The sequence below is a fragment of the Sceloporus occidentalis genome, unplaced genomic scaffold (genome assembly GCF_023333645.1).
Source record: "Sceloporus occidentalis isolate IW3139 unplaced genomic scaffold, rSceOcc1.0.p SCAF_6, whole genome shotgun sequence".
Classification (NCBI taxonomy): Eukaryota; Metazoa; Chordata; class Lepidosauria; order Squamata; family Phrynosomatidae; genus Sceloporus; species Sceloporus occidentalis.
The window spans coordinates 137,905,509-137,931,516 of record NW_028316986.1 but is presented as its reverse complement, the minus strand read 5'-3'; the positions used below and the strand labels follow the sequence as shown (position 1 = coordinate 137,931,516).

The 26,008-nt window shown below is 39.5% G+C and overlaps 1 protein-coding gene across 4 annotated transcripts in view; it reads right to left on the bottom strand.

Moving 5' to 3' along the window:
- Positions 1–26,008, bottom strand: part of ARHGEF10 (Rho guanine nucleotide exchange factor 10) — a 132,061-nt gene that overhangs the window by 81,515 nt on the left and 24,538 nt on the right. For all 4 annotated transcript variants that reach the window (XM_089531073.1, XM_089531075.1, XM_089531076.1 and 1 more), the window contains exons 2-6: positions 21,806–21,889; positions 7,535–7,705; positions 5,731–6,030; positions 4,533–4,599; positions 998–1,077 (exon numbers count right to left, since the gene is read on the bottom strand). In XM_089531073.1, coding sequence (XP_089387199.1) covers positions 998–1,077; positions 4,533–4,599; positions 5,731–6,030; positions 7,535–7,705; positions 21,806–21,845 — 658 coding nt within the window. In that variant the 5' untranslated portion in view covers positions 21,846–21,889. The remainder of the gene's footprint in view (positions 1–997; positions 1,078–4,532; positions 4,600–5,730; positions 6,031–7,534; positions 7,706–21,805; positions 21,890–26,008) is intronic.

Here is a 26,008-nt window from a genome sequence, read left to right as displayed (position 1 = left end):
TTTAGGCTACGATGTGGTTCTGGACCTTGGATACCTCCTTTAGAGTCTGGCATAAAAGAGTGGATTCATCATCCATTTCACCTGGAAGCTACCAGTTGCCTTTGAGTGTAGTCTGTAACATCCGAAGAGGCATCAGAGCGGCTTCCACCTGCTATGGGGGCACAAGCCATGCCCCCAAAGTGGCCAGAAACAGGTTCTTGTGACCTGTGTGTTTCAGGCCTTAGTCTACTTCCTCACATTCATGGAGATGTGGTAAAATAAGTAGAAAGGAGCAGTAATAACTGCAATACAAAAATGTAATCTGTTAAGAGGGAATGCCTTTTTGTTAGAGGGAACATTTTCATACCACTTCATATGCTCAAACAAACTGTAGCCAGATAGGTAGAGTTCAAAACCTGCCCTTTTATTTATTTTGAGCTTCCTTCAGTATGTTATAATGTATTTGCAGAAATCCTCCAATGCTGCAGATTGCTTTACTTTTCCCAATACCTTCTCTGCAATTCTTTTTTTTTATTGTGAAAATAAATGCCTTTATAATTCAGAACTAATATCTGCATGTTGGCATTTTACATGTTGAAAAGCACATTTTACATGGATGGTTGTTAATGCAAAGTATTAAATTTTTTAGCACAAACTATTTATTTTGTCCAGGGGTACAGACCCTATGGCCTTTCCTACATTGTTAGGCTGTAATTCTCATCAACCCTAGCCAACTGTAGTAAAGGATCCTGGGAATTGCAGTCCAACTTCTGGATGGCCACACACTTCCCTAGTCTCTGTACAAAGTCTATAAAGATCAGATTCTTTTCAAATGAAGAATAATTAAATAATTAAAAGAATAATTATCCTGAATAATTAAGCCCATTCAAATATCCAGAAACGGGAAAGAACACTTCCCAGATTTAATTCAGACATTCAAATACAAGCAGTTTTTTTGAGCTGATAGTCAAGATTCACCAACTTATCACAGAGAGGAACTGTGGTCATCAGTACTTACTCTCCATCCATTCTGTATTTGCAGGATCAGCAACCCATTTAGTCAAAACATTATCATCAGTATGCCCCTGATTATCTTCACTTTAAAAGAAGCACACACAGAAAAATAAAGATTAACATTAAAGATGAATTACAGCACAATGTGTTATAAGAAATCCCACTGAGTTCAACTATTCTTGTTCCTAGTCAGGGTGCAAAGGACTGCAGTCTTTGTAATGAAAAAAAAAACTCTTACTGAAATTACAGTGATCTCTCTCCCTCAGTGAGTGAGTGAGTGAGTGTGTGCATGTGTTGGTTAAAACACATATTCCACCACTGTAAGTGTAAAGAATACTTCCATTCAGTTGGTTCTCTAACATTTCTTCAGTTTGTTTCCAAATGAGAACTAAAAAACAAGATTGGTTTCTTTTTTATTGTTTGTTTGTTGTCAATGCCTTCAGGTCATTTCTGACTTATGGCTGCCTTAAGGTGAACCTATCACAGTGTTTTCTTGACAAGTTTCTTCAGAGGTGGTTTGTCATTGACATCCTCTGAAGTTGGGAGGGTGTGATTTGCCCATGGTCACCCAGTAGGTTTGCATGGCTGAGATGGCATTCAAATCCTGTTCACCAGAGTCATAGTCCAATGCTCACCACAGAATGCTGGCTCTTAAGATACCTGAAATGTAATTAGAATGGACCTCACTAACACATTATTTGTATGCACAAATTTTCCTGGTTATGATCTTACATGTACAAAGCATCCTGACAGCTAAGGTCCAAAACAGACTGCATAAATAATCCAGTTTGAGACTGCTTTAACTGCCCTGGCACAATGCTAGCGAATTCTAGGAACTGTAGTTTTGTGAGACATTTCTGCAGTGTGTTTTGGACCTAAGTGGTCTTATCTTGTTTGTGCACTTCTACTACATGCAGACAAGAGCTACAATCCTCAGCAACAATTCTAGCCTCCTAGTGCGCCCAGAAATTAGTAGTCTATGTGTGAATGCAGGAGAACTAGAAGCTGTTGGATACCAATGCTGAGATGGAAGGGAAGATGACACAAGGAGCAGGCAGGCTAAGAATATCAAGCCACTTCTGGGGTAATAAAAGATCTGAAAGTATAGCTGCTGGGCAGAAGTCTCAAGATGTCAGCAACCATATATTGATCACAATATCTAAACAGTGGGTCACACTATATCATCCATCCATCACCCATTTTGATGGAGCCTGGTAAACCATTTACCTCAAATATGGACTCCTGTCTGCATTATTTAGCTAGTTAGTTTTATTTATATCACTTTATACATAATAAAACCACCACTAAAAATAAGTGACATCTAATAAACAAATTAGCCAACAGTAGAGAAAGCAAACAATCAGCAACATACCAAGTCATAATAATGCAATGGGAACTAAAAGACCATACATGCCTTGTTATGCAGATAGGTCTTAACATTTTGCACCATATTAAGAAAGATGGCATTAGAAATATCTTTGGAGGAGGGCATTCCAAAGTCAGGCACCACAAAAGAGAAGGCCCTGTCTCATGTGGTGCTCTCACTCATTTGTACTTGCCCTAAAGTTTTGAGGAGAGAGGCTCCCATCACCTTTTCAGGTACTTCTTCAGAGATCTGAATGTGCTGCTACTGGCTATAAATCCATGAGAAGTTCACCATCAGTATGTTTTTGTTCACAATATAGTGATGTGAAGGTAAGAGGAAGACAACCCTTTTTGTGCGTGTTGTTATTTAATGTCATCTCTGGGTAAAACTGAGAATTATTCTAAATAATATTTATACTAGGTTTTGGAATATTTAGACTAGGTTTGGTAAGGGCAGTTATGAAATAACTGGACAAGATCCTAAAATGTGAATATATAACTCTGAACACTAAAGTGAGGATTGTTCAAGCTATTGGATTCTTAATCACTTCAAGCCATTGTATTCTGAATCACTATCTACAGATGCGAGAGCTGGACAGTGAAGAAAGCTAACAGAAAGAAAATCAACTCAGGTGAGATGTGGTGCTTGAGAAGAGTGCTGAGGATACTGTGGACAGCCAAAAAGTCAAACAATTGGATCCTAGAACAGATTAAGATTGAACTCTCCCTGGAAGCCAGGATGATTAAATTGAGGCTGTTATACTTTGACCAGATCATGGGAAAGCATGAATCATTAGAAAATACAATAATGATACAAAAGGTAGGGAGTAGCAACAGAAGAAGCAGACCACATGCCAGGTAGTTGGACTCAATCAGAGAGGTTACAGGCTTGCAGGACCTGAGCAGAGCAATGGTGGACAGGGTTTTTTGGAGACATCTCATCCACAGGGTTGCCGTAAGTCAAGGTCAACTCAAGGCAGTTAGCAACAACAACAAATGTTTACATATAGTCACACGATAGGACTTTCTTCCATATAAGTGTCCTTTGGGAAAACTGCCTTTGTGTCACAAATGCCAATAGGTCTAAGATGAGAAGCTACTCAAATATGGCCCAGTGGGTACTGCCAGTATGTTTTCTACTAGAAGTCAAAACACACTGATCTGCTTTATCAGAATTACCTGATATATAGTCAGGTAATTATATATATATATATTGGCTTGGGACAAAACAAAACAAAATCAACACCAGAAGTTCCAATTCAACAGTCTCCACCCAGAGTGTTTACAAACTGTACAAGGCAAACATGCCATACAGGAAGAGGTAAAAGAATGACTCAAAATGAATCACAGCTGTAGTCAGTTGGAAGCACAGCTGAAGGTAATGTAAAGCTAAGCTGACTGCTGAGAGAGTGAAGAAGCAAAAAGATTATATTTGACAGAGGGAGCAGCTGTTGTAGGCAGAGGAAACAGAACTATACATATAGACAATGTGGGGATCCTTCAACAACCTATCAGGTTGGGGGGGAAGAGAGAAAAGGGAGTTGGGGAGAAAGGGAGTGGTCTTTTGTCCTCTTAGTCTAGCTCCACCTACCATTGGCATCAGCCTTGCCTACTGTTAATATACAATGGGAATGAAGTCTCTGACCCTTGAGGAAATGCTATCCCTGGTCATAAAAATAAAAAATAAAATAAAAACACTCACCCCAACCACAGAAAGAACAGCAAAATATCTGTGCTGCTGGACTAGCATTGTGCTCCCAGAGTGTCCAATCACCTACTTTTGCAAAGCCCAGAAGGAACATGTAGGTACTAGCTTTCCCTAGAGAACAGGAGGCTGTGTTTGCTAAATGAATGAAATGGTCAGGTATTTAATTCAAGATTAAAAAAAGCTAACAGATGTAGCTACTCACCATCAACTTCCTCCTGATCTCTTACCTCCCTTATTGTAGAAAAACTGCCTTCAGTTAAAGGTGATAGCAAATCACCTCTGAGTGTCCCTTGCCTAAGAAAGCCATACTAAAATCAGAAGGTTGCCATAACTTGACAAGCAGCTTGAAGGCACTTAATTATTAAACATCCAAAAAGGAGCACTGCTATCAATTCCTTCACCCAGCAAGAACTGCTCACTCTCTACAGGGGATTCCCTTGCAAATTCCCAAGTATTTTTGATGTACCTGTTCTGAGGATCTTCTGAACTCTGAGAATTTGAATGGCAGTCTTCAGCTACTATGTGAATGTTTGCTAAAAGAAACAGAAGTAGATGTTCTTGCAATTATAACCATGTCAAAATACATTTATTTTGATTTAATACTTGGCATAAAGTATTACAAAATACATGTTGATAAAGTAAAATACCTTCTATTTAAATGCAACTGACTGATTTTTAATCCCCATGACAGTAATATAATACTTCAGATAGTACACCTGTCCCTCCATATTTGCTAGGGTTAGGGGTGCAAGACTCCCGTGAATATGGAAAAACCACAAATAAAAAAACACAATGTTTTTACTTGAGAGGATACCTCTCTAGGAATCTCTTCTAGGTCCAATTCCAGTGCAACTCTGTGGTCAACATCCAACAGACACTGACCATAGAACTGCGCCAGAGGAGCTACAAAGGCCTAGTAGAGTATTCTCTCTAGGAATCTCTAGGTCTTTCAGTGCGACTTTTAGTTAAAGTTAACCATAGAGTTGCACTGGAGGACGTAGATATTCCTAGAGAGAACATATTAATCAAATCCATGAATAATCTAAGCTGCAAATATCAAAGCTGCAAATATGGAGGGATGAGTGTGCATTTAAACCAGAACAATGAGAGATTCATTTTCCCCACTTGCATACAAAAAAACTACTTTGTTTAATTTAAGGCTGGTATAGAGAGCATCAGCAAACAAATTTGTCAAAGAGCTACAAACGGCCCAGCCCTGTTGCAGATCACTCCTGATGTCCACAATAGTCCTTCTTAGACTCAGTAGTTTCAATCAAGAGAAACTGCACCTTAGGCTGCAAGAATAAAAGAATGATCCACAAAGTGACCTGCAAAATTGTGGATTATATATAATCTCGTATATGCAAGATACACTGAGAAAGGAGAGGAAATGAGAGGGGGGAAGTTTCTGGTTGCTTCTCTCCATTTTCTAATGTAATTGCTTACTGATGAGGGACGGAATGTGTGGTCCTCCACATGCTGTTGTACTGCAGTTCCCATCAGTTCTAGCCAGAATAATTGGCGCTGATAAAGCTGCATAACAACAACCTATAGAGATATTCACAGAACCATACTTACTCATTTCCCCCACACAGAGTACCTGGAATACAATTCTAGTTCGTAAATGTTATACTTGCCACAACCCTTCCCACAAGAAAAATTACCTTCTTCATCCACAGATACACTGCGTATTATAACAGGGCTGGAGTACGCTGGCAACATTAATGGTAAATTAGATGGCACAGCATAGCCACAGGGCACAGGAACAGAATATCCGCTTGAGACAGTAGGGCTTATACTTCCATCTTGTGGACTTGGCTCTGGCGATAATGACGGCTCTTTTTCTTGCATTGGTGAAATGGTTATGACTGAGTATGGGTTAACTCTTGGTAAAACCTCCTCTGCATTGGCTTCAGTTCTTGCCATCTTCTCAGCTCCTTCTACATTTTCTAGATTCTCATTCCCTTGAACATAAAAGATACATTCCATTGTCAACTTCAACTGCAGTAAACAAATGCAGTTCTCTCCTCTCTTCCACCCTCCAGATCCATCCTATACTTTATATCCATAGACTGCTGCACCTGAAGACAGGAGTGATGAACATTAGGAAAACAGGTAAGCTATTCCAAACCACAGCTTGCCTGACAATTTGGATGTCAAAACTGTATCTTAGCTTACTCATTACTCTTACTGCAAATTAGGGTTTGACATGATGTTTGTATTAAAGGTAACACTAATGAGCCACTGTATAAGCTCCTGTAAGAAAATTCCCAGCCACTCTCCAGCCTCCCTGCCAACAGATGCCTGTGCTCCTCCTGAGTGCCTTTTCAGAGGACACAGAAAAAGACCAAAGTTTCCTTCTATATTCACTTCCAAATGATCCTTTCTACTCACATTTGTCTGGATCCATGCCAGTGTTTTTGCTAACAAAATGAGAAAACATAGTCCTCTCAAGCAGTGGGTTGTACTAAATGTTTCAGGTTTCACCATGCTTGTGTTATAACAATCAAACATTTTAAAGACAGTCCTGTACCCATTCACCTCAATCTCATTAAATTCAGTGGGACTTCCATTTGAATAGATCAGCATGGGTCCAAAACACACTGCAGAAATAACCCAGTTTATGACTAATTTAACAGCCCTGGCTGAATCCTAGGGAGTTCTGGGAACTGTACCTTTGTGAGACATTTAACCTTCTCTGTCAGAGATCTCTGGTGCCACAATAAACTATAATTCCCAGAATTCCCTAGCACTGAGCCAGGGCAGTTAAAATGGTCTCAAACTGGATTATTTCTGTGCTGTGTTTTGAACCATGGACATGTACTATAAGCACCATTAATAAGACTGAAGATGTAACAATATGTCTGCTCACCTACATTTTCCATATTGTCTTAAGTCTATGTGTACAAGAACCTTGGGGAAATGGGACTGAACCTACTGCTTCTGATTTCATATACCCAAACTGTCTCAGCACAGGATTCTACACACTGGGACTCCCTACATGGGCAACCTGTTCTTTTTCAATGGCAAATGGACTGTGTTTGCTTCTGCAGAAGTAGTGCATTGAATATGAGATCATAGCCACAGGCTGTCTGATCTTGGAACCTAAACAGACAGCCCTGCTTGCCCTGCTTGGTACTTGGATGGGAGACTACCAATAAATCCCAGGTGCTGTAAGCTATAATTCAGAGGAAGGAACTGGCAAAATCTGACTATTCCTTGCCTAAGAAAACCCTATGAAATTCATGGAGTCACCATGAGCTGACAGGCGACTTGAAGAAATGTGTGCACACGCGCGCACACACACACACACACAAGCCCAATCCTGATTCCATCTCAGTGCATCATTTCTTTGTGGAACAAATATTTCCAGGGGGCTCTAGTATTCTTTTGAAGAGTGACTCATTTTCACAAATAAATAAACTATTAGCAATGTTTTCATGGCTTCTCAGGTGTAAGCATACATACCTATAGAATCCATTCCTTCCTGTTCTGCACTATTTTTGGATTCAGAATTTGGTGGCAAAATGGTTTGTCGATCTGCTTCTGGGATATCATCTCCACTGTCAAAGTCAAATAGTTCTCCTTCCTCCTCCTCTTCATCATCAGCAGCACATGTTTTTAATTCATTATCTAAAACTAAAAAAAGACTTTTTGAAAACAAAACATCACCACCAGTGAAACAATGAAACGGATAAACAGCAACCCACAATTTAAATACTTAGGATGGATGGCTGTTAATACCAACCAGTTATACATAGATAAATCTACACTCCACGTTCTTCAGTTTCAGAAACACTGGATTCAGCTTTCTGAAAACATCTGCTTTCAAAGTTAAAATGAGCACATTTATACTTTTATGACTGTGGAATTAGAGCAGTAAAAAATCATTTTTATTACAATTCCAGAATCTCCAAGTCAGCACGCTTTGCAGAACTGGCTGCTGTATGACACTTTAACTTTACAAGTAACTTTTCAAAGACATAGACACACATTCTCCTCCACTCTTTTAGACAGGTTCAATTTATCCAAAGGGAGAGGTTTTTTTCTCTTTATGCTACCAGTCAACCCATAAATTCTGATAATTTTCAGAGCTTAATTTCCCAGGTCTTATTATATAATATTAATAGAATTTTTCAGTGTATGATTAACACTACCAGTTAATCAAAAAGACTGAACTCTGCCATTCCAAAAAACAATGCTAAAGAATGACCCAGACTATAATTAAGTGCAATTTTATCTATGTACTCTCAAAATATGAGACCAAATTCCAGGGGTGCAGCTATGGCGTTGGTGAGAGAAGAACATAGCTCCCTACAGTAAAAACTCCACCCTCGTGAATTTTTTTCTTCAATTCCCAAATTTCTAAAATTGCAGTAACTTGAAACTTTCGTTGAACATTAAGAAATACAGTTTGAAAAGTGGCAGGCTAAAGTACCAAGGAAATATAAACACAGTAAATGTAAGAGCTCTAGGTATGAATGTTTTTCAGTGTCTTACTCTCTGAAATGGCACAAAAGGAAAATTTCATCTGGGGACAGATTTCTTATTGGGAGGTAATGCTCTCATTTCTCTCCACCACAGACACATCCCTGCACCATTCTACAATACCATAAAAAAGGTTATTAAAACAAGCATCAATCCACTGCAGTCTCAATGCTTGAACATTGTTATTGTGTACCTCCAAGTAATTTGTTGTTATTGTGTACCGCCAAGTAATTTCCTACTTATGGCAACCCTAAGGCAAACTTATCATGGTGCCAGTCACCCAGTGGGTTTACAGGAAATCTCATATGCTTTTATCTTTACTGGTGCTACTCTGACCAGATTTTGTATTTGTTTTCAAAACATTCTTTTCAATTCCTATTCTCATTTCTTCAGATTTCACAATACTATAGAACTTTTAAAAATTCCTTCCGGTTTTTTTTAATTCCCCAATCTTTTTACATCTATACATTTTTCTTAATGCTTTTTAGTGCAAGCTCAAATTAATTTTGAAAATAATATCCCAGACACCTATTTGCATCCAAGATTATTTAACATTTCTCAGGTAAGATGAGGTCAGAGCAGCCCCATGTGAACCTTAGCATACTTCCTGAACTATAAAGGATTTTTTCATCTGTTCTACCAGCTTGAACATGTCCTGCATATTTTCCATGGCAAAGCCCATATAAACACAAACCTTTCAACTGTAAACCTGCCATAGGAGGGGGGAAAAGTCTCCTTGCAAGATATTCTATTTCTTCAGCCAAGTTGAGCCAGCATGTTTTATTTCTGACACTGTAAATTACACCATTAATGCCTTGTTTGTGTTAGAAAGGAAGCTCGGTATCTTTTGCCCTTAAGAACTAAAAGAGCATTCATTACCTAGCTGTCATGTCATATGGCTGAGTTCTCTTGTGTGCTCCTTAAAGGCCTTGCATGTGCTAAACAATTCTGTGTTCAAGTACATCTCATCCTCTCTTATGATCCTATAGGGACTGAACCAGCATCAACAGAGGTTCAAAAGTGAAAAGTTGCTGCTGACTAGGAAGGTCATATACTCTAACATGCTGAGTAAATCAGCTCCGAAAGGCCAAGGAAAGACATTACAAGTAATTAGGTGAACATTGCGCATATGCGGGTATTCTGCTGGTTGCACAAAAGATATATTATCTTTATTATCTTTCCAAAATACTGTACCTCGTACATCGATTGCTTTATGGAACTGTGAAATCAAGATTAGCAATTCACTGGAAGTTGATGAATCAGCCCCATGTTATTGCATTTTAAACTACCAATGAAATAAAGAAATATGGGGGGTGTTCCACACATCTTCAACTTTCCACGTAATGTTCACCTACCTATTCATGGATCAATCAAACATTTCTCTCATCTATGAAGTTACATTGGTTCAAATCATAGAATCATATTATCGTAGAGTTGGAAGAGACCACTAGGGCCATCCAGTCCAACCCCCTGTCATGCAGGAAATCCAAATCAAAGCATCCCTGACAGATGGCCATCCAGCCTCTGTTTGAAGACCTCTAAGGAAGGAGACTCTATCACCCTTTGAGGGAGTGCATTCCACTGTCGAACAGCCCTTACTGTCAGGAAGTTCCTCCTAATGTTGAGGTGGAACCTCTTTTCCTGTAGCTAGCATCCATTGTTCCAGGTTCTGTTCTCTGGAGCAGCAGAAAATAAGCTTGCTCCCTCCCTATAAATGTCTTAATAAAAATATATACAGGCCTTTAGACATCAGAGAAAAAGTCACTAACATGCGCTTTAAGTAGGAGCTCCCAACACAAGGCAGGCAGTAATAAAAATCAATGGGCAGTAATAGGCTGAGGTCAAACAGAGAAGCTTATTATACAGCTCTGGCTACATCAAATCCTTGCTGGAACAGCAAATCCAAGCCTGATCCCATCTATCCAACTTGGACACACAGTGGATCCACCACTTGTGATCCACTCCATGACTAAGCTGGAGCCAAAATATCACAGTGACTAGCCAGGAGTTCCCAATCACTGTGCTATACGGTACATAAAATCTGAAAATCATAGGATTTGTTGGAATCACAAGACTGAAGTTGGGCAGGCCATTGTTCATCTTCATTTCTACCCCAATTGCAGTCCAGCAGTACTGGCTCACACACCCTTCAGCTTTATGTATGATTGGTCATCCGTAGGAATCATTGTGTGCTTCTCTACTGGAGCAGTTGCAGTATGTAGGCCCTGACCCAAAACATTTACATTTCTGCTCTTCTTACTAAAATTTGTGGTAAAGCATGCAGCCAGAAGACTGCGCTGGGAATGCTTTGATATGTCTACCCATGCTGTGACAAATGGAAATAAATTAAATTGGAGGTTATCCAAGTTTACTGTATTATAAATTTATGAATTATTTTTGAACATTACACAAAATGAAAGCAGAGCACCAGCAAATTGTTCTTGTTGTGTGCCTTAAAGTTATTTCCAACTTATTGTGACCCTAAGATGGACCTATCATGGGGTTTTCTTTTTGAAATTTCTTTAAAGAAGGGTTGTCTTTGCCTTCCTCCAAGAGTGAGAAAGTATGACTTGCTCAAGATCACCCAGTGGGTTTCCATGACTGAGCAGGGAGTTGAATCCTGATCTCCAGAGTCATAGTCCAAGGCTCATACCACACTGGCGTTTTAATATATACCAATTCCAGCCTGTATTTCAGACATTTCTAAACTTTGAAGTGTAAGAGGTTCAGATTCAACAGCTGAGAAAAATGTATCAAACTCCTAATGTAGAGACAGGCAACCATGGAAGCCTAGGGAAGCTGTATTAGCCCCACAGGAAATATTGGATGGCCATACCGCACCCCATACTGGACCCACTTCAGCAAAAAGGAAAGAAAGAAAGAAAGAAAGAAAGAAAGAAAGAAAGAAAGAAAAGTAAAAAGAAATGCATTTTTGTACATATATTTTTCCACATGTATTTTCTGTAAAGAAAACTTGCATAGGAATCCGGACAGTTTGTATAAAATACACAATATCTGTGCAGAAACACATTTTCTGTGCAGGAAAACCATGCGTATTTTGTATATATTTTGTGTATATGTGCATATTTGTTGCAAATGAGTGCAAATACAATGATCATACTGCCAAGAATCCAAAGCGGTCATACTGGAACAATGAAGGGCCTGGGTGTCAACAGTGTGGCTTTTAATGTCCTGCCCATTAATTGTTTATATTTGTCTGTTATAATAGATTATACTGGAAAACTATTTTATTGTATTTACTTCTGAAAACTGGATTGCTAGGTAGATTGGGTAGGTAAGGGACAGCAGAGAGTTCTGTTTGATAAACACAAGCCAAAAGTTCCTTTGAGTCTACAGATCTAGTTGTATAGGTCTTTCAATCTTACATTTTGTGTTGTGGTCAAGACATAAAGCTAACTGATTCTTGGAGTGTACTTGAATATGCTTATATATGTACTTGCATGTATTCATACTTGCATATATGAATATGAATGATAGTTGCCGTGCTGTCAGCTCAGTTCATTCCTTTATGACACAAAGCACTGTAAAAGATTAGATTAACATATACAGGTGGAGTGAATAACTCCATTCACCTAACACTTATTATAAAACAAAGTTGACAAATGCAGTGTTGTCTTGCCAAGTCTACCAAAGAAATGCTGAGCTATGAATTCCCCAAATACCCAGCTGTGGAAGCAGCATCAACTGTGAACAACCAGAAATTGGAATAACAACATACCCTTTGACACTTCAGAGAATCAAAACAGGACTAAACAAAACCAACTCCAGAGGAAAATTAATGTAAAAAACCTTGTGTTCCCAAAAACTACACATTGCTGGAGTCTTTTTTCTACCTGAATCAAACTTCCTGATTGAATCATAGAATCATAGTTGGTAGAGACCTCAAGGGCCATCCAGTCCAACCCTCTGCCATGCAGGAACTCTCAGTCAAAGCATCCCCGACAGATGGCCATCCAGCCTCTGCTTAAAACCTCCAAGGAGGGAGACTCCACTACACTCCAAGGGAGTGTGTTCCACTGTCGAACAGCCCTTACTGTCAGGAAGTTCCTCCTAATGTTGAGGTGGAATCTCTGTTCCTGGAGCTTGCATCCATTGTTCCGGGTCCTAGTGTCTGTAGCAGCAGAAAACAAGTCAGCTCCCTCCTCAGTATCATATCCCTTCAAGTATTTAAACAGGGCTATCATATCACCACTTAACCTTCTCTTCTCCAGGCTAAACATCCCCAGCTCCTTAAGTTGTTCCTCATAGGACATAGTTTCCAGACCTTTCACCATTTTAGTTGCGCTCCTTTGGACACACTCCAGTTTTTCAACATCCTTTTTAAATTATGGTGCCCAGAACTGGACACAATATTCCAGGTGGGGCCTGACTAGAGCAGAATAGAGTGGCACTATTACTTCCCTTGATCTAGATACTATACTTCTATTGATGCAGCCTAAAATTGCATTGGACTTGTTAGCTGCCGCATCGCACTGTTGACTCATGTTCAACTTGTGGTCTACTTGGACTCCCAGATCCCTTTCACACATCGTTCAGCCAGGTGTCCCCCATCCTATATCTGTGCATTTTATTTTTTCGCCCTAAGTGCAGTACCTTACAGTTCTCCCTGTTGAAGTTCATTTTGTTAGCTGTGACCCAACTTTCTAGTCTATTCAGGTCATTTTGAATTTTGAATTTTCGGCCTTTGAAGCAGACTGAATGGAGGCTGGCATCCTACTAGGCAGTTATGATGTCAGAGTTAGACTTCTTGTTGCCTTCAAGTCATTTCCAACTTACGGCAGCCCTGAGGTGAAATTATCATGGGTTTTGCCTTCTTCTGAGGCTGAGAGAGTATGACTTGCCTAAGATCACCAAGTGAATTTCCATGGTTGAGCAGGGATTCAAACTCTGGTCTCAGGTTTTAGTCCAATGTAGAAATTGATTTAGTAAACTGAACATAATAATTGGTTGCCTGATAGACCTAAGAGCATTTATTTCAAGTGCAGCTCTAATATATTTAGCATTGACATTTACATTATGGAAAAGCAGCAACAGGAAATAAGTGCACTGGCACTGTGCACATCATGCCTAAGGATTTACACCAGATGTGGATGACAGTAGCCCTCCAGATGTTCTTGGGTTGCAACAACCAATTTTTCAAAGCTGACAATTTGCAGGGCTGGATAATCTTATTTTAAAAAAACTCTTTTTAAAAATCTTAACATCATTCAGCTCTAACTCTTGTCTTCTTTTTTTTCCCCTTCCCTGATCTGAGGCTCCTTGTCTTTGAAAGACTAAGTTCCAAAACAATGATGTTTTTTTTTTTTTTTTTTTTAAATACCCTACTTCAATCTCTCCCAGTTTGGCTATGCCAAACCTTAAAATGAGCTCATTTGGTAATAAAGTTCTGCTCCAGAGCACTATAAATCATGAATCTACTGCACATACTTGTGCACAAGTTGACCTCATGTATAAGTCGAGGGAAGGTTTCAGGATCAAAATCATGGATTTTGATACGACCTGTGGATAAGTCAAGGGTAAAACTTAGGGGGCTATAACAAAGGATGGAAAGGGGGAAATACAACTTCCATCCCTCCTTCTCCTGCTCTGGACCTCTCCTGACCACATAACACCAATTTCCAGGTGCTGGAGGAGAAGTTTTAACATCAGATTGAGAAGGAAAGCAAGCAGAGTTAAAAGGGATGTTTCTTTGATGGGAAGAGAAAACTTGCAAATTGGATTAGGAAGGGCAGGAGGTGGTGTTAAATTAGGTGTTTCTTCCATGGGAAGAGAAGGCTTGCAAATCAGAGTGGGAAAGGAAGGATGTGGTGTTAAAAGGGAACTTTCTTCCATGGGAAGACAAGCATTGCAGATCAGACTGGGAACCTCTTTCACATACCCACATAGAAAAGTGCCCCCAGGGGCATCAGGCTTATTTGTTTCAGGACCTTTCTAAGCAGTATTAGTGCACTGACCTGTATACAAATCAACTCAGAATTTTAGGGTTGATTTTGGGGCATAAATTTTTCGACTTACAGTTGAGTACATATGGTATTCACTGCTTTGAAAATCCTAACAAAAGGAACAGGTGAATCATATTTTAATCTTATGGGGGCTGAATACATTGGAATTCTTAACCTACCTAAACTCAACCAGTGTTTTAAACATCATGTCTAAGAGGTTTCAGGACAGTTTTAAAAGGTAGATGACACAATAAGGTTCTGACCTTCTGTGCAATGTGAAATACAGTCTGCCCTTGTCATACGCAGGGGATTCATTCTGAAACGAACACACACACACCCCTGCGTAAGGCAAATTTCACGTAGGCTGGAGTCCTATTGATTTCAATGACAGTGACTCCTGCACATGCACCATTGTGTCCCTCACCGTCCACGGAAGCTTAAATCCACGTATGGCAAGGGCGCATATGTCAAGGGCACACTGTATTAGATGTCTTAAAATCCCAAGACATCTTGGCAAAGGAAATCCCAAACACCTCTTCCCCAGTATACCAGAAAGCTGCTTTGCTTTGGTAGAGGGCAGGTGTAGTAGTTTGAGCACTGGACTATGACTCTAGAGATCAGGGTTTGTAAACCCACTGCATGACCTTGGGCAAGTTACACTCTGAGTCTCAGTGGCAGCAATGGTAAAACTCCTCTGAAGAAACTTGCCAAGAACCTATCACAGGGTTTTCTTGGTATGTTTCTTCAGAGAGGGCTTGCTCAAGGTCACCCAGGGGGTTGCATGGCTGAGCAGTCATTTGAACCCTGGTCTCTACACCATGCTGGATCTCTCAATGAGCTTTACTCCTCTACTATTAGTCTCACTTTTTTAAAGAGAGCAAAAAGGATCAAATCTCAAGGAGATGTCTATTAATCTCATTTGCCATAATGAAGCAATGGATCTGCAACTGTTCTTATTTGGTGACTATGAAGTTTATCGCACCGGGTTCTCGGCCCGGCCTGGCAGGAAACGGAAACGAGTGGGGGACGGATTTTACCGCACACACCCGTCCCTCACTCATTCCGTTCCCCCGCTCTTCCCTGCCCATTCCGTTCCAGAGGGAACGCTTTTTGAGAACTGTTCAGAACAGTTCTCAAAAATTTCCCCCTCTGGAACAGATTAAGAACGGAAGAGAGGGGGAACGGAACGAATGAGGGACGGGTGCGTGCGGTAAAATCCGTCCCCTACTCGTTCCTCACTCGTCCCTGCTCCTTCCGTTCCGTGCTCAAAACGGAACGGAAGGAGCCAATGCAATAAAGTTCTATGTCTTCTTGCAGCACTGGAACACTGAAAATAACAGAAAGAGCAAAGTGTTCTACTGTCCAAGAAAATTCACCATCTTTCTGGCTGGACAGATCCCATTTTGGCTCTGCCAGACTCTGGACTGAAGCCTAGAGCTATTAAAAGTATTTCTTGTGTTAAATTCAGAAAAATAAGCAATAGAACAGGCCTCTATATTCAGAGCATGTATGCAATACAACCCCCCTCCCCAAAATAATCAGTGCAGAAGGAATAGATGCCTAACAAAAATCTCATTGTTACTGTCATTCCCATGTCATATTTATTTAGTATTGTATTCTGTTCATGGATTTATTTCTAGAGTATGATGCAGATGTTTAGTACCAATACAATCTTTACCAAATACAAACAGCATTATATTTATTAATTTAGTTTGCACCAACTCATGAAAGATCTTCCAGGTTTGGATAAATAGATTTTTTGCCAAATGTATCCTTAATTAATTAGCAGGAATCTCTGCATTACAGCTACCAATCCAAACAACATACATTTCTTTACTGCTTTTTATTCATATCCCCCACTCTGGTCCAAAAACCTTTGTTTAGGTGTGCTTTGATTTCCTTTTCGATGTGGTTTAATTTGAATAATTAATTTGCCAGATAATTTAGTGTATCTTAACAGTCATGCCTGCCTGATAAAAGGGGGAATACAAGGGTCAAGACTTTTATTAATGGATCAAATATAGATTACAGAATTATACTGGAAAAGATGTAATGTCAAGGAGAAATGATGTTCTACTTTATGACATGTCACAAAAAATAGGAGCACTCTCTTTATAAGTCCAGGAATTTTTATACCCTTGTTCATCACATAGCAGACATCCGTGTAATTGTTTGCACAATTAAGAAAGACAAAACCACAATGAAGTCAATGTTGCCAGGTGCATTGTTATTCCTGAAGTATGTCTCACGCAGTCACACTCTTTGATTCTATAATCTCCATTTTGTCAGGGAAAGCTAACGAAGGATGTAGGATCAATACAGAACAAGAAAGCTGTCATCTATACTTGCATTCTTTCCTGGTTAAATCCTCAAAATAAAACCACCCTGGAATGCAAAAAATGAGAACTCAAGAAACAGCAAATATTAAGATGCCTATCTATCAACATCACAATCCCAGTTTTCAAACATCTAAAATATATTTACTGGTTATTGACAAAATAATGCCCCTTCTTCTATACACACAATTACAAATCCAAACATGTGACATGTAGATAAGGGCAATGGTTTTCAAACTTTTTAGCTCTTTACATCTACATACAGATGTCACTTCCCACACTTAACACAGTATATGAATAAAAATATTTTGTTTAGTGTGTCTATTTTCATTCACACATTTATATATATTATATTTTAACATCTTATAAGAAAATAGCTCTCCTCTTTCTCATCCCTCAGGCAGAGGCAGCTGCTCCAAGTGCCCACCTTGCCATTCTTTCCCCTTCCAGGACATAAAAGGTTTGGGAAGAAAAAGAGGAGAGGGATCAGGGCCTTCAAGTCTCATGCATCCCTTGAGTAACTTTTGCCTCCTCTAGGTGGTCCCACCAGTTTGAGAACTACTGCATTGGAGATATATTCTTTCATCTATAGGCATACCATTTTGAGTATACAATATAGTATTCAGGCAGGAAAAACAGATTTATTCTATTCCACCTCCCTACTATAAAAGATTGCTTTGAATAGGATGTTAATATTTTGTCAGATTTTTTTTCTCCTGCTATTTAAGAGGAATAACTTGACCCCTGCCTTTTGGGGGGTTATGCATTATTCTATTCTAAAAATAAATTCAGGCACAAAACAAGTTAGTAACAGCCTCAGAAACAAAAGACTATTGATTACAGTTCAGATGCTATTCTCATTTATCTCAAATCTTGGCCTCATTTTACCATTTTTTGTAACTGTCTGTGTGCTTAAATGGGCATTTGTTACGAACAAATGCAACAGAGACAAAGATCAACTCCCTCTACTGTTGCTATTCAGTTAGGCAATACTTTATAACCCACAAAGCAGGCTTAGTCATGCAGATCTATTCAGTTCTAACATTAAACTCCTGATCCTAGGTGATATGAAAGTAGGAAAACAGTCCATAATTTACAAGTATAATTGACTATACAACTTAATTTTAATGAATTTACTTACTCCTCTGCAACTGTATCAAGCTGAAATCCTGTATTCAATTATGTGGGTTAAATCCTGTTGAACTCAATAGGACTTGGTGCTAAGTGCTCACGCACAGGGTTGCTACACTTGTCTGTCACTAATATGATTGCTGAGAAATGAGGTATTTTTTATTTATTCAAGATTTTAAAGGTAACAAATTCTGTAATGTAACTTATACACACAGTCCAGTTCTGTCCTACTTAGAATCACAGAATCATAGAGCTGGCAGAGACCACAAAGGCCATCCAGTCCAAACCCCTGCCATGCAGGAACTCATAATCAAAGCACCCCTGACAAATGGCCATCCAGCCTCTGTTTAAAAAATTCCAAAGGAGACTCCACCACCCTCCAAGGGAGCATGTTCCACTATCAAACAGCTCTGTTAGGAAGTTCTTCCTAATGTTTAGGTGGAATCTCTTTTCCTGTATTTTGCATCCATTGCTCCATGTCCTAGTCTCTGGAGCTGCTGAAAACACATTTGCTCCATCCTCAATATGACATCCCTTCAAATATTTAAACAGGGCTGTCATATCACACTTATTCTCAATAGTTTTATTTCACAGGCCAAAATGTAGCAGCAGCAGAAAAAACACAGCATCAAATACATCTTGCAAACTCTACTAGGTACTGAACAGCTATGGTTGCAGGCCTTTGGTTACGACACCACTGTAACAAAGCTTTTTTTAGTTTCTGCTGCCTATTGCAGCCTTCAGCAATGCCTGAAAAAATGTTTCCTGAAGGTTTCCTAGCTACCTGCAGCAAATTTTGGGACCACACAGGAAACTACAGTGGGGATAAGATATATTGTCTCCTCCCCTAGTGCCACTAATAGAGGCAGTTCAATCAGCATATTTCCCTTGAGGAATTTAGGCCATAGGTTACACAAGCTGTAGCTCCATCTTTGTATTTTAAAGTTAAAGTAGGAAGAAAATGATATAATTTTACACCAAAAATGGGTTGCAGCACTAAAAGTTGGCAAAATACAGCTTCTTCTACAGAGCTATTAAATATTTGTTTACCGGGATGTGAAAGAGAAGTTGATCTATGCATGCCCTTCTTAAAATGAGTTTTACTGCTTACAAATAGCTACTTTGGAGTGATAGTTGTCTCTCTCCTCTTCGTGACAGCTTCATCTGGGCTGTACTGCAGGTGTTTTAATTTGCAGTTAATTCCTTGGGCAGTTTCTCCTTCATTCCTTTGTGTTCTGTTTTTGTTAATCAAACTGTAATAAAACATTTACCAATCAAATGTCTTCTTAACTGAGAACCACCTATTCCCTTACCATCACTTCTTCATCCATCCTTTCTTCCTTTCTTTTTTAATGTAGGCAATCTTTTCCATCAACTTCTGTATTACATCAAGACTGGCCCTAAATCTACAATTCAAAGGTGCAATATACATATAAAATATGGAAGCCGCTATGTGTGTGTGTGTGTAGCTTCAAGTCATCTGTCAATCCCATGGTGATTTATGGCAACCCCATGAATTTCATAGGATTTTTGTTTTGTTTTGTCTTTTAGGCAAGGAATACTCAGTTCCTTCCTCTGAAATCTAACCTATAACACTTGGTATTCATTGGTGGTCTCCCATCCAAATACTAAATAAGGGTGATCCTGTTTAACTTCCAAGATCAGATGGGATCTTGTGCATTGAGATTTCGGTATGCTTACAGCTGTATCTTTGTTGGGTGTTGTTGTGGGAAGAACTACTACTGAGTAAGAATCATGATGCTTTACATCCTAAGAAGATATGCCAGAGAAAACTTTAGGCCTGAAACAGACAGGTTAAAAGTCCTGGCTTCAGGCCAATCTGGAGGCATGGCGTTCAGATGATGCACGCTCCTGGATCGGGCTGAAGCTGTGCCGTGGCCACGTAAAGTGGGCCAAACATGGCCACAGAAGGAGTGCAAAAAAGCACTCCTTGCCAGTGGTCTGTTGCAAACCACAGTGATGGCTGGTCTTGGGACGGCAGCATCTGGTTGCGTGGTCCCACGCCACTCGGGGAATGCTCATAGTCACTCCAAGCCACCCATCTGATTGAGGCCTATAGCAACATCAAATAGGGCTCCATCTCCTGCACATGTATTGCAGTTTTAAAATTTTAGCTTTTGTGTTTTAGTCTTTGTCCGAATAGAAAGATCAGAGTTTCCTTCATTTGGAAACCTAGAAGCTGGAATTCTCAAAGGTTTCATCCCATTTGTATCTAGCCCTTTTCCAAGGAATAAAGAAGGTACATATGGACTAATCCTTTTTAATCTTCACAACAACTCTGTGAGGTACACCACATATATTTGTTTTTATTTTTAAAATCTACTGCATTCAAGCTAGAAGAAAAGAGATTCCATCTAAACATGAGGAAGAATAGTAAGGAGCTGTTCAACAGTGGAATTTGCTGCCTCGGAGTGTGGTGGAGTCTCCTTCTTTGTAGGTTTTTAAACAGAGGCTGGATGGTCATCTGTTGGGGTGCTTTGATGGTGTCTTCCTGCATGGCAGGGGGGTTGGATACCAATAAATCATTACAGCATAAGTAAAACTGATTATAATTCAAATTCATAATGAAGTTGTAACCATTATCTTATCCCTTACTAGCAAAAAAAACCCCTTTCAAATACAAAGGTTTTACATTTCTATGAAGCTTATCACACACCTTTTCCCCCCATTATGGGAACTGGAAGGAGATGCTCGGGTATGCACGCAACCGGGAAAAATGGAATTTACCGCATAGCAAATTGTCCACAAAAGGGCCCTGTTCCATTCCCTGGCACCAAGCCGTTCCCATTCATTGCTGAGGAGCATTAAATGTTCTGGTCAGAAGTTTTCCGACTAAGGAAAATGGCACCCCTCAGCACTGAATGGGGATGGCTTGGTGCCAGGGGATGGAACAGGGCACTTTTGAGGACAATTTGCTGTGCAATAAACTCCATTTTTTCCAGGTCGCGTGTGGCCCCAAGCATCCCCTTCCAGTTCCCATAATGGGGGGAAAAGGTGTGTGATAAGCTTCCTAGTAATGGTCAAAATGTCCTGAATGAAGAGAAATACTGGACATGCAGTCCAGCAACATCTAAAGAACTGCATGAATCCTCCCCACCATAAATTGTTGTTGGGGAGTACATGGAAAGAGAAGTCCTTTCCAGACTAAGTGCCAAAAAGCAAGGAGCCTCACAGCCAAGCAATGTTCTGAGTGTTACATATGGATGAAAATAAATCCATTACTACATACCACACCCAGCCAATCTAGATACACAACAACCCTCCCTGATCAGCTTAGCTAATATTGTGCAGAAAATTTTATTTAATTCCTCTCTATGGCTTGACTCCAATGTATATACTCAAATTACATAAACAGGAGCTTGTACAATGATGGCTAATGGGGGACTGGAGGCTACAGCTTGCTTTTAAAATAATAAGCTCACTTGTCCTTAAACAAGAAAAAAATATTTCTATTTAAACTGGCTAAACTGTGTTTAGTACACTAGTGTTTTAGATCACAGAAGAACAGAAACCAGTTCCAGGCAGAGGAACAAATGCAAAACTTATTTGAAATAAAGTTTTATTTTTAAAGGCTAGTACCAGCGAATGAAATCATCAGCAGAATTCAAAACACATGCTCTAAAGAAGGCTGTAATTCTTGTGAATTCATAAACACTGGTGATATAATTAATGCAATTCAAAATATTATTAAATCCATATATAAAAACCGTTGTATACTATGAAATAAAACTGACAGGAAGATTTAAAACACACACACACACACACACACACGTTCTAGTATGATGCTGCTAGTTTATTACCTTCAGGAGGTGGTGGTGGAGGGAATCCTTCAGTGTCCATGCTATGCTGTACTCTCTTTTCTTCTTAACACACACTAAATGTCTCTGCAATTGAATATATTTTAAAACAGTTACAAATTCTTTGAAAATGTTTGGTACTGTATATATCACAATCATTATTTATTCGCAATATGACTGGATTTTTGGAGGAAGAAAAATTTGAAGTTAGTGAACAAATGAATGTATGGACATATGGTCAAATGCCCTTCTCTTTACAGCATTCAAGTATCCCAATTCTGCTTGTTGTGCAGACTGTAACACTAGTAGAGAACACACTTTACATGCACAAAGTTGCAGGATCAGTGCCTAACTCTTTACTCAAAACTGGAAGTCAGTGTGAGAGACCTCTACCTACCAGAATTAGATGGCACAGACTGAAATGGGCAAACCTACATTATATGGATCAGTTTAGGAACACTGAATTAAATATGGATTTAAATATCACCTCAGTAATAGTAAATAACTGTTGATCACATTGCTACCACAAATGTTCATTTCCCTAAAAGAATCCATTTTACACTTTTTAGACCCTAGCACCAAAATAAGGTTGAAAGATTGTTAGGTTGCTCAGAGAGTACAAAGGAAAGGCCACCTAGCCTGAAGAACCTACAACAAGCAAAATCATCAAGCCAAGTCTAGCCTGGACCCACTTAGAAGACATAAGTGCTTAGTGGATATGTCAAACTACCTCCCTTCTATAACTTTTGTCTCCATTCCTCTTGCCTTGTCCTACTGTTTTTTCAGTTTATAATCATGTGTTCAAAGCTTGTGCCTTACCTTAATTTATATACAGCACAAGTCAGCAGAATAATGTATTGATATTTATGGCCATAGGCTGAATTGAGACAAAATATGTGGCTGAAAAGCAGAATGCATATGTAAGAAATACTGTATAGACCAAACTATGCTGGGGTTCAGATTTTCCTGGGGGTAAAAGAGCATGATCCATCTTGGAAACTAGCAGCATTCCAATTAGGTGCAAAACATAAGTCTTGTGGTCAGATGGCTGGTCCATTTAGCTCAGAACAGCAACAGCTGTCCAGAGTTTTAGACAGAGGTCTTTCCTATGCCTTCACAGAGATGCCACAGACTGAACCTAGGACCTTATTCAGACAGAGCCTGTGCCCCCTATTTGTCAGATGCAAGCAACTAATAGCATGCTGTCCAACTGTCCTAATCTGGCAGGTCCAGTCCGAATTAATCCTCTGTCAACACATTTTTTGAGCTGTTTGTAAAATGTCTGTTTCTCCTTCCTCCCGACCACATTCCCCCCTTTGTCCTTGGCTGACTTCAGTTGGTGCAAACTGAGTTCAGAGTACTAAATAAATTCACATGCAATTAATCCTGGGGGGAGTGGAAAGAGGGAGTCTTGCCCTTCCCAACAGGTTCAAGGGAAAGCAGCTTCCTGCAGCCTCTCAGAGCTTGTGTGCTCTCCCTCATGTGCACTTTACCATCTTAACCACACTGATATTGCTTGGCCACCCATGTCCTTGCTTTCATCTGTGAAATGTTGGAAAATATCTCTGAGTATATTCCTTGCCTCTGAAAACCCAATTCATGGGCTCGTCATATGCCATAACATGACTTGAAGGCACATACCCACACATGTAAAAGCTATCACCAGAACATGGAGAACTAACAACTAGCCATTGTTACCAAGTACTGAGTAATGGGAGTCAGGTTCGCTGACCCCAAAACTGCACAGCAGCAAGCCTTGTTTTAAACTGAAGCCAGACACGTGTCCTGCTGAACTTGCTCAAAGCTTTCTAATGGTTTGCATTGGAATGAATGTTGCTGGTTACTACAGGTTGCTAGAGGCTTTGGCATATAATCAACATAATTGTGCTTATAGATCTGAATATTCCCCGCTCACTTCATTGTCAACCACCTACTAACTGGTAGTTACCAAGAACAGCAGCGGACAAAACTGAATAGGATGTTACTAAATACTCCTCTAATCCTGTATCTGGGCTAATCCTGCAGTGAACAGGAAGACTGCAGTTAGACCTATTATCACTTCAGAAGATACTGGGCCAAGCACAGGCAAACCTTGCTTCAAATTAATTCTCAACAGTGAGCAAAGGACAGATCATAGAAACTATCAACAGAATTGGGGTGGAAGTAGGAAAATGTGACGACTTAACTTAGTGTGATGTGTCACTGTATTAGTGCACACTCTTTCTTTTCCTTGCAAAAACAATCATTTCTGAACATGGCAACAAACTAAGTGATTTCCCCCTTTTACTTCAAAAACGCTAAGCTTTATTTTGTTATTTCCCCCATGTTTTTATTCAGTAAAATCAAGACATATCTAACAAAGGGAAAATATGGTTCTGGGCCATATAAAAGATATAAAAATGGAGTTATTCCTAAAGTCAAATTTACCATACAACTGTACTCTCTCTCTCTCTCTCTCTCTCTCACACACACACACACACACACACACAAACCAAACCACCACCCTCCTATCTTTAAGTTTTGTGGTCTCCCTCTTCTCTTTCTATGCTCTTCAGTCGACTACTTTTAGCACTGCAGCTCAATGACCAACAGTTTTCAATTATACACAAAATTATTGGGCACAACTCCAAGACTCCAAATTCCTTATGTGGAGAAGCCCAGAGCATACAAAATCTCTTCAGTACAGTTTTAGCAGCCCTTGTTATTACTATGACAAAAAACTCTTACTGACTCTTACTGAAGTAATGTTGTCCAAAGAATCACATATGTGAGTATTATGCAAGAAAGAAGCAGAACCTCCCTTCAAAAGAATCCATGTCACAGGATATAGCAACAGAAACAGCCCACATCACGTAATACATTCCCCGCAGATATCACGTTAATGTATGAAAAACTATACACAGCACAGACATGCCAAACAAGCATGCAGAAAATGTTTTGTTTTGTTTTATTTATATTCCTCCTTTCTCCCAATATGGAATCCAATGCAGCTAATGATTTGAATTAAAACAAAATACAGTTAAAACAATGGATAATACAAAAGTTTTAAAAAGTTAATAAACAATATTAAAAGCATTCATTTAAAACAAATTTTAAAGGCAGTTAAAATACAATGATAATCACAAAAATACAAATACTAATAAACATACCTCAATTACAAGACCTTCTGAAAGAACAATTAACACTCAAGTCAAAACAGAATAAAGAGGGGGACCACTCTAGCCTGCCAGGGAAGGGAATTCCACAGTCTGGGATCAGCCACCAAGAGGTCTATCTTCCATGATTTCACCAAATGTGCTTCTGATGGTAATTTTACCAAAATAGAGCTCTCTCTTGTGGATCTTAAAACTCGGGCAAACTCATACTGAGAGGTGCACTGTTTCATGTGGTCTGCAACCAAATCCTACAGGACTTTATAGGTCATAACAAACTGTCTGAATTGTGCCCAGAAACAGACTGACAGCCAGTGGAGCTTTTTCAACAGTTATGTGTTCCCTATAATTGCTCCAGTCAGCAGCTTGGCTGCAGCATTTTGAACTCACTGCAGTTTCCCAACAGTTTACAGTAGCAGGCCCATGTAGATTCTGTTACAGTAATCCAAACATGATGGATCAAGGCATGTGTCAGTAAGGCCAGATCTGACACATGTAGGAATGTAAGCTAAGATACAGTTGTAAACTGCTTAGAGACTGCTTAGTGCAGTATGAAGCAGTATGAAGCAGTATATAAATGAAGTTGTTATTGCTATTGCTAGGAATGTGCCTAGTTGGAGCATTAGGGTTGCCATAAGTCTGGACCTCCAAACCAGGACAAATGTAGGACAAATGTAGGACAAAATTTTCAGATGGAGGGCACATTTTTAAAAATGGAGGACACACGGAAAAATTGAGGGTTTTAAAAAAATGTTAATATAAATACATGTTTCTTAGGCATGATCAAAATCAAGGGCATTTGGGCATTATTCCTAGACAGATGACAGAAATGTACTTTCCCTTTCTGGCCACCCCCCCTCCCCCCATTCCAAACAGCACATTTGGGCATTGAACATGGCTTTACTTAACATGGCAATCTCTTGCATATTTCAGAGGCTTATTCCATAACCAAACTCTTTGGGTTTCATACTGAATATGTCAAGGTGGTTTAACAAGAAGTGGATTTGCCCTCTGATTCAACTGTACTTCTCAGAAGTGTGTACTTGGTCAAGGG